General features: G+C 47.7%; 1 protein-coding gene across 2 annotated transcripts in view; it reads left to right on the top strand.

Annotated features, from left to right (window-relative positions):
* Window positions 1-15017, top strand: part of SCLT1 (sodium channel and clathrin linker 1) — a 112749-nt gene that overhangs the window by 97225 nt on the left and 507 nt on the right. For both annotated transcript variants that reach the window (XM_074993312.1, XM_074993310.1), the window contains exon 21: window positions 10158-10253. In XM_074993312.1, coding sequence (XP_074849413.1) covers window positions 10158-10253 — 96 coding nt within the window. The remainder of the gene's footprint in view (window positions 1-10157; window positions 10254-15017) is intronic.

Genomic DNA, 15017 nt, shown 5'->3' on the forward strand with positions numbered 1-15017 from the left:
AGGGATAGAACTCTAAAAATGGCCACAGATATCACCAGCCAGCAGATTAAGATCATTAATACAGCCATAGGCGTCTTTCTCTAGCTTGTGATATCTTGAGTGATGTTGATGATGTTGCGCAAGTTGCCTTTCTCTGCAGGTATGTGAATTCTGAAGGGCGTCAAGAGGATCTTAATAAGTTGCTGCCACTCAGAGGCCAAACAAGGAGAGAAGATATTTTTTTCAGCTGATGACAACTCCCTAAAAATGAAAGAAAGAGAAATACCAGCCACATCATCTCAGTTGCAAATGACAGGGCACCACCAAGTAAGAAAGGGGCGTACCAGGGGTTTGTGTGTCTGTTGCAGAAAATGCTGGATCATAATGTGATATAATTTCAGTACATAATTTATCAAGAAGTACTCTGGACACAAAAATTTCCACCTGAGATCACAGAAGTGATGACCCTGGTAATGCAGATTGTCAACAAAATAATGGCAAAAGGCTTGAACCACTGTCAGCTCTGTGGACTTGAAGAGGTCAAGCATCAATATTCCCAGCTTCTCCAATTCTGGAGCAATATGAACAACACATCTCGAAGAACAACAGTGAGTAACTTTCTTAATCAGATTCCAGATTTACCTAGAGAGCAGCCAAGTCCTGGTCTAGCCAGACAACCACAATTGCATATATAAGCAACGAAGGCAGAACAAGGAGCATAGTTCTACATACATAAGCAGTGGAGACAATGGAACGTGCAGACCGGACTTCCACTTCTTTAAAGGCAATGCAAAAGGAGAACAAAACCTAAAAGCAGACTGGCTCAACAAACACAAAGTCGGCTACTCAGGGTGATGCCTGAACCACAAGTCTTCACTTTGATTTTATAGAGATTTGGTCTTTTGTCAGTCAGCTTGTTTTGAAAATCATATAAATACAAAACAGCCAAAACTCTTCACCCAGAATGCACATCTTGAGTCCAATGCTATGTCTCACCTCTGGCCCCAAGGCCTGTTACACCCTCCTACCTTATTCTCTCCTACGAAGAGTGAGCTAAAAGATAAGGTAAGAAGGAGGAAGGGTTGCAGAGAATTTCAAACTGACCAGAGATACTGATTCATTGATATGATAACCAGTGTTGCAACTTCCAATAAGACCTGACATCTTTTTTTTTCCACTTAGGCCCATATATTCTTCAACGGACAGCTTGTTACTGAAATGGACGTTTTAGGCTAAATGTATTTATCTTCCAAGGTGATCCCTGCTCTCATCCAGAACAGTTGCAGCAAAGAAAATCTACTCCATCTGTGGTTCAAGAAAAGATTTAGAAAAAGGCAACTAAAATGATTAGTGACAAGAGAGGGTTTGGAACGGGTTCCGTATGAGGAGAGGTTAAAGGGACTGGAACTTTTCAGTTTAGAAGAGAGGAGACTGAAGGGGGATATGATAGAGGTGCATAAAATCATGAGTGGTGTGGAGAGGGTAAATAAAAACTATTTACTTGCTCCCATAATATAAGAACTAGAGGGTACTAAATGAAATTAATGGGTAGCAGGTTTAAAACTAAAGTTCTTTTTCACACAGTGCACAGTCAACCTGTGGAATTCCTTGTCAGAGGAGGCTGTGAAGGCCAGGGCTATCACAGAGTTCAGAGAAGAGCTGGATAAATTCATGGAATTTAGATCCATAAAAGGCTATTAGCTGGGGGGTAGGAATGGTGTCCCTGGCCTCTGTTTGTCAAAAGCTGGAGATGGATGGATGGCTGGAGACAAGCTGCTTGATCATTGTCTTTGGGCCACCCCCTCTGCAGCACGTGACACTGGTAGCTGTTGGCAGACAGGATACTAGGCTAAAGGGACCTTTTGGTCTGACCCAGTAATGGCTGTTCTTATGGTACATGGTGTCAAGAATACGATACAGATCCAAGGGATCCTGGCTACTTTCTTCACTACAATGCAAACAAGGGCCTTCAGCACAGCGCTATTGTAGGCCAGATACCTGCCCTAAATCATGTACTCTTCACAGGACCCTCAGGCACCTTGACAAAATCTTCGGTTATCTAGAATGCTCAGAGCTGTCGGAACAGTGTTCCCTGAGTGGGACCTAGCACTTGTGTTGGAACTCCCAGCCACGCATCTCTCGGAGCCACCGACTTCCATTCTCTCCACAGCTACATCCCTTGACTGAGAAGCAGTGACACACCTTTGATATCAGACAAACACTGGAAAAATTACACCAAGTATGCACAACTCACCAAATCAGGCTTTCTGTTCAGTTCCTTTCATCCCACAGTGCCAAAGATTTGATGTGTCCAAACTATCTTACCAGATGGATCAAACTATGCAATACTGAGGCATACAAGCCATACGGCAAACCTCTTCCAGAAGGAATTAAAGCATCAAGATGCCTGGCAATTTTATGGGCTAAAAGAGTGTGCACTTCCACTTCAGAGGTTTGCAAAGCAGTCACACAATCGTCAGCTAACGCCTTTATCAAACACTAAAGGTGGACATTCTGTCTCTGTAGAGGCCTCATTTGGCAGGAAGAATGCTGCAGGGAATAGTCCAGATATAGCCTGGCCATCTGAGCATTTCAAAAAAAGGGTTTTACTATTTCTGATGTTCACTTTTCTACTCCAGTGCACTGCTTGCTGCTTCCTGTGGCTACGTCTACACGTGAAGCCTACATCGAAGTATCCTATTTCGATGTGGCGACATCGAAATAGGCTATTTCGATGAATAACGTCTACACGTCCTCCAGGGCTGGCAACGTCGATGTTCAACATCGACGTTGCGCAGCACCACATCGAAATAGGCGCAGCGAGGGAACGTCTACACGCCACAGTAGCACACATCGAAATAAGGGTGCCAGGCACAGCTGCAGACAGGGTCACAGGGCGGACTCAACAGCCAGCCGCTCCCTTAAAGGGCCCCTCCCAGACACACTTGCACTAAACAGCACAAGATACACAGAGCCGACAACGAGTTGCAGACCCTGTGCATGCAGCATGAATCCCCCGCTGCAGCAGCAGCAGCCAGAAGCCCTGGGCTAAGGGCTGCTGCACACGGTGACCATAGAGCCCCGCACGGGCTGGAGAGACAGCGTCTCTCAACCCCCCAGCTGATGGCTGCCATGGAGGACCCCACAATTTCGACGTTGCGGGACGCGGATCGTCTACACGGTCCCTACTTCGACGTTGAACGTCGAAGTAGGGCGCTATTCCGATCCCCTCATGAGGTTAGCGACTTCGACGTCTCGCCGCCTAACGTCGAAGTTAAGTTCGAAATAGCGCCCGACGCGTGTAGCCGCGACGGGCGCTATTTCGATGTTAGTGCCGCTACTTCGAAGTCGCGTGCACGTGTAGACACAGCTTGTGTGTAGTGTGATGGACACTAGGTTGGGATGTTTCTTAATCCACTAATATCCTTTCTGTTAGGATGGGTAGAATTGTGGTAGATGTTATTCCTAATTACCTTCACAGTCAAGGATCAACATTTTGGCTATGTTTATACAGGCACGCTCTGCCAACAGATGGCACTGTTGGAAATATTACCTCTGCAAAACATCTGTCAACAGAGAATGGCCACACATTAAAGAGGCTCCCAGTCTGTCGACAGAGAGTGTTTACATGGCACCCAGATCTGTCGACAGAGGGAGCTTGTTAACCCCAGAAGCGGGACATGCATGGAGGGCAAGCCCTTCCATCTGTGCCAGCTCCATGCGCCCTTAAAGGGCTCCCCGCCCAGTCACAGTTCCTGTGCAAGGCAAGACTGGCAGAACCCTGCTGAGCGCAGCTAAGCTCATACAGGGACCACAGTCAGAGCTCACAGAGCCCACCAATGACACCTGGCAGCATGGCAAGACAGCCTCCAACTGCTGCCTGGGACAAGGGGCAACTGCTGCTCCCACTGCCCTGGCCCTCATGGGGGTCTTCCACCATGTCTGGGAGCATGACCCTGAGGAGGACCACACAGACAATTGTTCCATGGCCCTGGTACCCTGGCAGCCCTTCCCCCATCAGGGGCCCCAACGAGTCTGGCAGTATAGTACCAGCTGCGACTGGTGGGACCATCTAGTCATGGTGCAATGGGACAAACACCACTGGCTTTGGAATTTGCAAATGCGGATCGCCACCCTCTCAAGCTGTGCCAGAGGCCTGTCCCCATCCTGCAAAGACAGGACACGAACATGTGGCCCGCCCTCACACTTGAAGAGGGTGGCCATAGCAGTATGGAAACTGGCGATACCCGGCAGCTACTGCTCTGTGGGACATCAATTTGGGGTCAGGAAGTCCACTGTCAGAGCTGTCCTGATGCAGGTACGGCAGCCTCGGACTGCATGGGGGGAGGGGAAACGGGGGATGGGGCTGCAAGCAGGGGGTGGGGGGGAGCAGATGGGGTGGAGGGGCAGGGAGGGGAGGGGGCCGTAGAGCTCCCAGGGTCCCACATGAGCCATACCCCCGTCACTCATGGCCATGTCCTGTTTCCTCTTCCCACAGGTGGTGGGTGCCAAAGAGATCCTGCTACAGCAGCTTGTCCCCATCCACGCTGTGGACACCCTCGTGGCTGGCTTCCAGCACCTGGGCTTCCCCAGTTGTGTTGGGGCGCTGGATGGCATGCATGTCCACATCTGGGCCCCCAAACACAGTGCAGGCAGCTTCATAAACCGTAAGGAGTACCACTCGGTGGTCATGCAGGCCCTAGTGGACCACCGAGGCTGGTTCCTGGCTGTATACATCAAGTGGTCAGGCTGGATGCATGGCATGTGGGTGCTGCGTAATTCTAGCCTGTTCTACAGGATGGAGGAGGGCACCTGCGTCCCCCACTGGGAGCTGGCCGTAGGAGATACATGGATGCCTGTCTGCATCATGGGGGATGCAGCATATCCACTCCTCTTGTGGCTCTTCATCCGGCTGAAGGGGAGGTTCTGGTGCCTCCTCATGCAGCTAGACGCAGGAGAGGAGGCATTCTCCGTGGTTCTGTCCACATGTTGCGTGTTTCACAATCTGGTGGAGGGGAGGGAGGAGGAGTTCCTCCAGGGGTGGGTGCCTGAGGAAGGGGGTCATTACGAGCAGCACAGGATAGCCCACAACCAGCAGGTGCACGCCAACCGTGTGCGCATTTGGGAGGCCTTGCAGGAAGTGTTTGCCCACAGCCTCCTGTGACCATCCCCAGGCCACCCCGACGGGAGAATGGAGGATCACTGTCCCGCCGTGGTCCTCTTGCACTGCACCCTCCCACCATCATCCCCCAAGGAGGGACACAGGAGTGCAAGAAACAAATCTTTATCCAAAAAATATAGTTGTCCAACAAAAATATAGCTTTTAACATACAGCCCTTCTGATTTCATCCGAGGAGGGGGGCATCCAAACTGGGGGAGGGGGATCACTTAAGAGCAGGGGTTGTGGGCGATTGCCACCACGGAGCTATGCTGGGGTCAGGACAACAGGGAGGTAGGGGGGTGTGGGGGCTGGCATAACCTTGGGCTCAGCGGGTGAGGTAATGGGTCCAGGGGGCCCTTGGGGAGGATGGATCCCCACCATGTCCATTGCCCACTACATGGCAATGTATGTAGGTAGTCCGTCATGTCTGACGATGACATCTTGAGCTTGCACAGATTCATCAGTTGTGGACTCGCATGTGGCTGAGGAGTCCAAGCTTTGAACGGCATGGGCGTTCACAGTGGGGGCAAGGGAATTGTCCTGGCTCTGTTGGTATGATTGCTGCTGTTGCTTTCTTCCTCTCACAAGCATCAATGAGGTGTACACGTCACTGCTCTTCAAAGTTGTCATACGCATGTCGTACAAGAGCACGTCAGCCTATTGTGTCTTTTGCATGCTGCTCTAGCTGGTCTGGTTTTAAACCAGCGTGAGCAATGTTGGCCTTCACACAGTCTTTATACCTGTTGCGAGGCCTACCTTGATTCCTTTTGCCCTGGGAGAGTTCACTGTAAAAGAATTGGTTAGGGATTCTTGACTCCTCCATTCGTATGACATGCCCTGTCCAGTGAAGCTGGGCTTTCAGAATCATGGTTTTGATGCTCGTGGTTCCTGCTCTGTCCAGGACTTCCAGGTTCATAACTCTGTCCTGCCATTGAATGTGCAGTATTGACCTCCAGCTGCATGTGTGGAAGCACTCCAGCAATTTTATGTTTTCTGTACAAGGTCCAGATTTCACAGCCATACAGTAGACTGGTCAGGACTACAGCCTTGTACACTTTCAGTTTAGTGGACTGTCGGATATTGTGCTGATTCAACACTCGTTCTCTCAGACGTCCTAGTGCACGGTTGGCCTGGCAGATTCTGGCATTGATTTCTTTGTCAAGGGAGCCATCATTAGCTGTCACATTGCCAAGGTACTTGAACTCCTCTACTGTTTTTAATTCTGTTCCTTCAATAAAGATTGAAGCGGGGAGAACAGCAGATCCTGGAACAGGTTGAAACAGTACCTCGGCCTTTCTTAGGCTGATGGTCAAACCAAAGAGGTGAGCGGCATTAGCAAATTTGTTGACGATGAGCTGGAGATCAGACTCCTTGTGTGCCATAAGTGCACAGTCATCAGCAAAAAGGGCTTCAAGGATGAGCCTCTCAAGCATCTTGGTTTTAGAATTCGGACGATGAAGGTCGAAAAGTGACCCATCAAGTCTGTATTTTATGTAGACTCCATGGTCCAGGTCCCTAACTGCGTGGCTGAGGACGCACATGAAAAAGAGGTTGAATAACACTGGGGCCAGCACCGTACCCTTGCTTCACACCATTGGATATCTCAGATGGATCTGAGGACTCGCCCTTTGAAAGAACAAGCCAGTCATGTTCTCGTGGAACAGGTATATAAGGTTAATAATCTTCTCGGCCAGCCAAATTTTGACAGGATAATCCACAGGGCTTCTCTGTTGACCGTGTCAAACGCATTGGTCAGATCTATAAAGACAGCGTACAGATCCAAGTTCTGCTCTATGCACTTTTCCTGGACCTGATGAACAGCGAAGATCATGTCAATGGTGCTGTGGCCTGGGCGAAAGCCACACTTTGCCTCTGGTAGGTTCTCCTTTGAGATGCTGGTGATCAGATGGTTGAGGATGACTCGAGCCAAGATTTTCCCAGCAGTACAGAGAAGGGAGATGCCCCGGTAATTTCCACAGTCAGCTTTGTTGCCCTTGTTCTTGAAGAGCGAGATTATTGTGGCATCCTTAAAGTGTTTGGGCATGTCTTTTTCTTCGCAGATCCTGATCAAGATGTTGTGAAAGGCTTCAAGTGACACTGGTCCTGCCTCTTTGAAAATTTCAGCAGGGATACTGTCCATCCCAGGGGCTTTGCAAGAGCTGGGCTGGCTGATTGCCTTTTTGACCTCATCCATTGTAGGGGGCAAGTCAAGACTCTCTCTTGTGGGTTTCTGAGGGATCTGGTCTAGGGCCACAGGGTCGACAATGGAGGGTCTGTTGAGAAGGTTGCTGAAGTGCTCTCTCCAACTATAGTTGATGCTGTTCTTCTCTGTCAGAAGGGTCATGCCATCTGCAGACAGGGAGGTGTAGTACTTGGCCTTGAAGGTCCATATATAGCTTTGATAACACTGAAGAACATCTTGGAGTTCTTGGTGTCAGCGTAATATTGGACTTCATCAGCTTTACTCTCCCACCACTGCTCTTGCATTTTGCAAAGTGCCATTTGCGCCTGGCTCTGAAGGTGTTTGAAACTATCACATTTGGAGATTGAGGACTGATCATTTCACCACAGCAGAAATGCGTTCTGTTTTTCCTCTAAGATCTTCATGATGGCTTCATCATTTTCATCAAATCAGTGTGCCATGACATTTGGCATGAGGTCTGGGAGGGAGGGAGGGCAGGAGGGGGAGCCTCACCTGGCAAGGGGGTAGAGCAGCAGGCCCTGCAGGCAGGGTGGGCTGGGCCACCCAGGCCACAGTGATATCGAGGAGCCAGTCCACCCAGGCCAGCCACTGCTCTGACTCCCACAGGTGGTCCAGGTGCTGCACATCCTCCTACTGCATCTGCTCCTCCGTGAGATTGTTGTGGTGCTGGAGGGCAGCAGTGTACTCCTAGAGGGTGTCCTCATTGAGGCTGCGACGGGTCCTTTGGATGTGTGGATGCACTGGGGCTGGTGGGCTGCTATCCCTCGGGCTGTGGTGCTGGGTGCTCGTCTCCTGCCTCCGCCCTTGCCCTCTGCCTCCTCCCTGGAGCTACCTGTGTGCACGGCAGGACTGTGCCAGCCCTCAGACACTGCAACTGTGGGGAGAGATGGCGGGGGACAAGTCCTTCTTGCAGCACAACTCTGGGAGCCTGTCTTGCCCCCTGGCAGTCGCAGCTCCCATACGTAGGCCGAGGGCTAGTGCTGTCCAGGGTGCACGTGTCCGCACCCTCAGAAGTTGGACCCTGCCACACAGTGGGCCTGTGCTGTCGAGGGGGAGGGCTGGACCACATGTCCTCAACCCCTGGAGGCACCTGGGATCCTGGCATGGGTGGCGGGGGACCTGGGTCCCCCCCACATGCGTATGGCGTGCACCACCATGCAGGGACCTTGCCAAGAGTTGGTCATCTCCCCCTCCCCCAGTGACTTGGGATGTCATGGGGGGCCCCCCAGGGGGCTGGCAGCAGCCTGGCTGCTGCCCGCTGTGTGGGTGGTATGCACTGCCATGGCCATGTGCGTGGGTGACGAGCCCTCGAGGTGCCTCCTCGACCCAGAGGCTGGGGGATGTGACGGCTGGGGTATTCACCACATGGTCTGGAGAGCAGGTCCAGGGATGCCTGTGCGGAGCTGGCGATGCTGGTGGTGATGGTAGAGTCAAGGGAAATCATCGGCGTGCCCTGGCTGGACTTGGGATCCGATGCTGACCCAGGATGAGGTGGCTCCAGCAAGCTGGGTGGCTCTGGGGAGGTGGTCCAACTCCCTGTAATAGAGGGAGGTGGCAGGCCCTGCCCCCTGCCACCAGCACGTGTCCTGGGCCCACATGTATCCTTGGCAGAGCTCTTTCACCTTCGCCGGTCCCTGCTCGAGGGTGTGGGCGGGGTGGCCACACTTCTCCAGGGCTTCAGCCAAATGTGCATAGTCCAGGGTCTTCCTATGCTTGGGGGGGGCGGGGTCCAGGACCTCCTCCTTTTCGTCCCAGAGGGCCAGCAAGTCTTTTATTTTGAGGCCAGACCAGGATGGGGCCGCCTCGTGCTGCCCCGTCTGGAGCTCTGGGATCCCTCCCCTGAGCTGCTGGAGGGCCCACCATGAGCTGCAGCTGCCTTTGCCATGTCTTCTGTTTGCAAGGAGTTGCTGCTAGGGTGCACCTGCAGCCATGTGCTGCAGGCCTGTTGCCATGCCCCCAGGTTCCTGCCTGGGGCTGCTGGACCCTTTAAGCACAGCCAGAGGCAGGAGAGAGAGTTGTGGAAGAAGGGAAGATTGCCTCCTGGCTCCAGCTGGCCAGCACTACAGAGGACTTATTCTGTTGACAGAAGGAGACCCCAGCAGCTACACAGTAGTTTTGTTGACAGAACTCTGTCAACATAGTCATTATGCCTGTCCGAGAGAGGCATGAGACTGCCAGGTGAAGGGCAAGGGTTTGTTGACAAAAATCTCAACAGAGCACTTAAATGGTGTGGATGCTGTGTGACTCTTGTCAACAAAGAATGCCTGGGTAGACCCAGCTTTTATGTAGACACTTACCACGGTGGCCTGCTGTACATCATCAGTTGGTGCTGAAGTCACTATTAAGCATTGTCTGAGTGTTTTTCATGGCTTTGGAATGAATCCTTTGGCACCAAGCAGCTTTGAACTTCCTCTGGAAACTACAGGGTCGGGGGGGGAGGCACGGAATAGCCTGTATATATCAAAATTGTGAACGATACTGTGAGCAGAAGAGAGAGCAGGGAAGAGATTTTTGCAAAAATGCCAAGTTTCCTGAGATGTCTAAGATACAAATATTGACATTAATGTAACTTGTTGGGAAGTCTACTTTGCATGAAAATGTATACAGTGAAAAATGTAAACGAGGATTTGTGGTTTTATATAGTATTTGTGAGCTGGAAATGATGCAGAATTACAGCAAGCGTATTTAATACCCTGTCTTGTAGATGGTAAATAGTTCTAATACTTGGCATTGACCATACTCATTTTGCTCCAGGTTTTCTCACTGCAATATGTATGAAACTTACAGTTGTAATAAGATCTTTCACTTATACAGAATGAAAAATTAATGATGGAGCATCAAGAAAAAGTCAACAGACTTCAAAGGCGACTAACACAAGCAGAACATAGAGCCGCCATAGCTTCTCAACAGGTACAAAACTAATCAGACAACAGTCTTATTGTAGTTGCATAATAAGAGGCCTTTGCATGTTACAAGGAAGAAAATGTTATTTTGGCATCTCCCTGAGGTAGAGGTAATTGTTTGTTATGCATACTGAAGTATCTGATACAAACATCTATAGTTTTAACTTGGCAAAATGTGTCCCTTCAGAGCTAAAATATATTTAACCAAACTCCAAGCATTCCACTGACAGCTATGAGTGAGTGTAGTTCTTTGCTTGGACACATCACTGAAAAGCTAGTGCTTTCATAAATTAAATGTGAACTCTGTTTACATTGTTCTCTTCATGTTAATGAAAGACTGAGGCTTTAGCAATCATTTGCACCAAAAGAAGGAGCTCTCTTAAGTCTTTGCAAAACTGAATCAAGATCAGAATAAGGAAATAAACTGTGAAGTTTCAATACCCGTCACCTCTGATCACGCAGAACAGCTGATGCAGCCCCCTTGCAAATTGACTGGTAAGGCTGTAGTCATTAAAAATGATGGCTTCATAGTAAAATGTAAATGCTGTGCTAGCTCCCACAGACTGGCACTTGTAGAATCTCATTCCGATTCAGAAGGAAAAAAGGTCTTCATTTCATAGCTAGAAAACTCTGTGTCTATGTTTGTTAGGCAGTCAAACTAGTTTAAGACAGAGACAGCTGTAAGTCGGGAGTTCTTAGAGCCCAACTTGATGACAGGTGTGTTAGTCTCAGACTGGACAAAGAGTTGGAATAGCTGAAGGAAGGAAAAATTTTAATTGTCTACTCAGTTCTATCGTACACCCTCTTACTTTTCAGTCTCCCTCCATAACAGAAAATTAAAAAAAAGAAGCTTGTATAGCTCTGTGAGGAGGAGAGAGATTCCCTCACACAGTTCATAATTTTTGGGAGAAAACATGAATAGCTGCACTGGGTCAAACCAGTGGCAGTCTAGCCCAGTGTGCTTTTTCTGACAGTGACCTCTGCCAGATGCCTGAGAGGAGATGTATGGAACAAAGCAATTATTGAGTAGTCCATTCCATCGCTCGCTCCCAGCTTTTGTTAAGGGCACCCAGAGCATGGGGTAGCATCCTTGTCCATTTTGGCTAACAGCCATTGTTGGAGCTACGATCCATGAACTTATCTAAAGTTTTGGTCTTTACAGTATCCCATACTGATCATGTATTTAGCGAAGAAATATTTTCCTTTTTGTTTCAAGCATACTGTCTGTTAATTTTATTGTCTCACCAACCCCCTTCCCCCCCCTCGCATTACTTGTGTGGTGTGAAGGGGTAAATAAAACATCCTTATTTTACTTTCACCACACCAAGCAAGATTATCTAGTACTCTACCATATCCTCCCCATTTAGTCATCAGTTTTCCAACTTGAACATTCTTGACTTTCTCCTCATACATAAGCTGTTCTGAACCTCAGTCATTTTTATTGCTTTTCCCTGTACTTTTGCCCATTCTGATTTATCTTTTTGCAGTAGGCATCCAGAACTGCATGCAGTGTTTAAGGCTGGGTGTACCATAGCTTTATGTACTGGTACAATATTATCAGGCTTATTTATTCCTTTTCTAACAGCTCCTAACAGTCTGTTATCTATTCAGCCATCAGAAAAGCTGTTTACAGAAAACTGTCCACAGTGGCACCAAGAATTCTGTCTGGAGTGGTAACAGGTCATTTAGACCCTACCATTTTGCATGTATAGTTGGGAATGTTCTCCAAGATGCACTACTTGTACTTAGCAGCACTGGGTTTTGTCCACCTCTTCCCCCCCCCCCACCCCAGTTTACCCAGTTTTGTGAGATTTGTAACCCTCTGCATTAAGTTTCACATTTTACTATCTTTGTATTATCTAGAAATCTTGCCACCTTAGTGTTCATCCCCTTTTCCAGCTCAATTATGAAAATGTTGAATAAAAGACATCACAGTAAAGATCTTAATTTTGAAAACTGATCACTTATTCCTACACTTCCTTTCATGTCTTTTAACCAGTGATTTTTTTATTTTTGGGGGTTGGGGAAAGCTGGTACTCAGCTGGCTCCCTACCGCTAGCCAACCCCAGCCCTGCTTTTATCCAATTACTGATTGATGAGAGGATTTTCCCTTGTAGCCTGAGACAGCTTTTTTTGCTTAAGAGTACATGGCAGCTAGACTTGTCAAAGGTTATCTCAAAGTCCAACTAAACTGTAACTACTGGTTCACCCTTGTTCACATTTATTGATCCTCTCAAACAATTATAATTGGTGAGTCATGATTTCCTGTTACAAAAGCCTTGTTGAGTCTTCCCCCACATATTTATCTGCATGACTGGCGGTTTTTCTGCTGTAGTTTGCTATAGTTCAGTCCCTTTGCGTGTTACTGACGTTAGACCTAGTGGTCAGTAATTGCCAGGATTGCCTCTGGAATTTTTTTTAAAAATGTTACTGTAGCTATTGGCTATCTTCCAGTCTTTGGGAAGAGAACTGATTTAAGTGATAGGTTACATACCACATGGTTAGTAGTTTTGCAGTTCTGTATTTGAATTCTTTCAGAGTGATTGGCTGAATACCATCTGGCCCTGGTTATTTATTACTGTTAAATTTATTAGTCTGTTCCATAACTATTTCTACTGACATCTTTATCTGGGTCAGCACCTTAGATATGTCACCTGCAGCTAAACCATTTTTTTTTAAGTATCTCCCCTATACCCTCTTCAATGTAAATAAGCAAATAGTTTCTTCACAAAAGCTTTGTCTTCCCTGAGTGCTTCTTAAGGACCTCAATTGCCCAGACACCAGCTGGGTGTTTGGCTGGTTTCATCTTGAGGCACTTTTAAAAAAAATTGAGTGTTAGTTTTTGTGCTTTTTGCTAGTTGCTTTTCAAATTCTTTCTTGGCCTCCTCTATTACAGTTATCCCTCAAAAGGCACAATTTTGAGTTACATTTAACTGGCATTCAATCAAGTTAAGCGCAACTCAAATCCCATTCCCCCAGGCTCTGGCTCAACTCCCCCCCCACACCACAGGCCCTCAGTTCAACACCCTCCACCCCAGCTCCTGCCCCACTACACATGGCTCTAGCTTCCCCCTCCCCCCCGTGTGCAGCTCTAGCTCAACCCCCTCCGCAAAGCGGCACAGCCTTGGTTCAGCTATACCCCCACAACCCCCTGCAGCTCCAAACCACCCCAGGCTTAAGACCCCTGACCTTTCCCACAGCCCTAACCCACCACCAGGCTCAAGCCTTTCCAATGCCACGCCCCACCCCACCCCCCCCCGCAAACCCCAGGACTCACCTTTCAAAAGGTGTTCCTGCTGCTTCCCCGGCTGCAGAATGTGTGTTTCGCTGGGGGGCGGGGGAGTTGCCCTGACTTACTTGAAATTTGAGTTACTTGAGGGATTACTGTATACCTATACTCCTTACTTGCAAAAATTTATGCTACTTCCTATTTTTCTCACTAGAATCTGACTCCCAGTTTTTAAAACGTCTGTCTCTTAACTGCATATCCTACTCTGCTTAATTTCTATTCAGCAACCCCATTTTGTGTAATTCCCTTTCTGAAGTTGAATAATACTGTAGCAGGTTTCAATGGCATTTTTTCCCCTACAACAATGTTGACTTTAATTACATTATGGTAATTATCACTGAATGGTTCAGCTCTATTCACCTCTTGGATTAGATCACCTGCTCCACTTAGCACTAATTCAAGATCTGTTTTTTCCCCTTGCTCATTTCAGGACAAACTTCTCCACAGAACAATTGTGATACATTTTGGACATAAATTACAAAGTCAAGAGGGCAGTTTTAGCGCATAAAAGACTTAGATGCTGCTCCAGTGCCAGAATGCCCGCCACATGCACACATCCTTTCCCATAATAACTACATTAAAATTACACAGTTGTAAACAGCAGGAAAGTGAGCCTGCACAGGTAACCATTGTAATAACCTTTCCTCATTACCACTGATCTCCCAAATTGAACTGGTTACTATCAGTAGTCTATTTTTCCTCTAAGACTGGTGTGCAACCTTCTGGGGTGCATTAGGGCTTAGTAGTGGGCAATAGACAGAAAATAGATTCATTAAGTTGAAACACATTAGGGAACTGTAATCTGGCAGACAAGGATAATGAGCAGAAATGAACAACATGAAAAATAGAGGGTTTGGTTTTGTTTCACCTTGCATTGTCAGGAAGAAAGAAAACGCCAGTGACTCCACTACAAACAATGTCCTGCATAAAAATGTTGCAGATGTTTAATCTTATTTACCCTGTTTCTACATTATAGTTCCCACATAACTTTTCTTCAGAGTAGCAGTTTGCTAGAGTAGCGGTAATCAAAATTTTGTCTGGCTGCTGTTCTGCTGTTTACTATGTGCCACTTCTTCCCTTAGCTGTTACCCTCTGCTTCAAAGATTGGCACCTCAGTGATGCACCATGTATAGCAATTTTAAAATGTAATTAAATAGCCAAGTATTGGATTTAGTTAATAGTCTAATATGCACACAATAGGGGTACAACAACACTGAGAGCTCACCATTGAAATGCAGTTCTTTGGAAAGACATTACATTATTTTAAAATACATTTGAACTCTACACATTTCGTGCTTTTTAGTACAGCACATCTTTTATCGTGGTAGTGGTCATTCAAAACTCTTGTATGTGAACTAGAGTCATAACCATGAATGTATATTGAGAATGCTTTCAAATGTCCAAAATATCAGTTACCTGTGTGTGTTAGTCTCCTACATGGCATTTTGCTTATTGAGGTTTCAGAAGAATAGTGAAAATATT

Source organism: Carettochelys insculpta, chromosome 4, assembly GCF_033958435.1.
Source record: "Carettochelys insculpta isolate YL-2023 chromosome 4, ASM3395843v1, whole genome shotgun sequence".
Classification (NCBI taxonomy): domain Eukaryota; kingdom Metazoa; phylum Chordata; order Testudines; family Carettochelyidae; genus Carettochelys; species Carettochelys insculpta.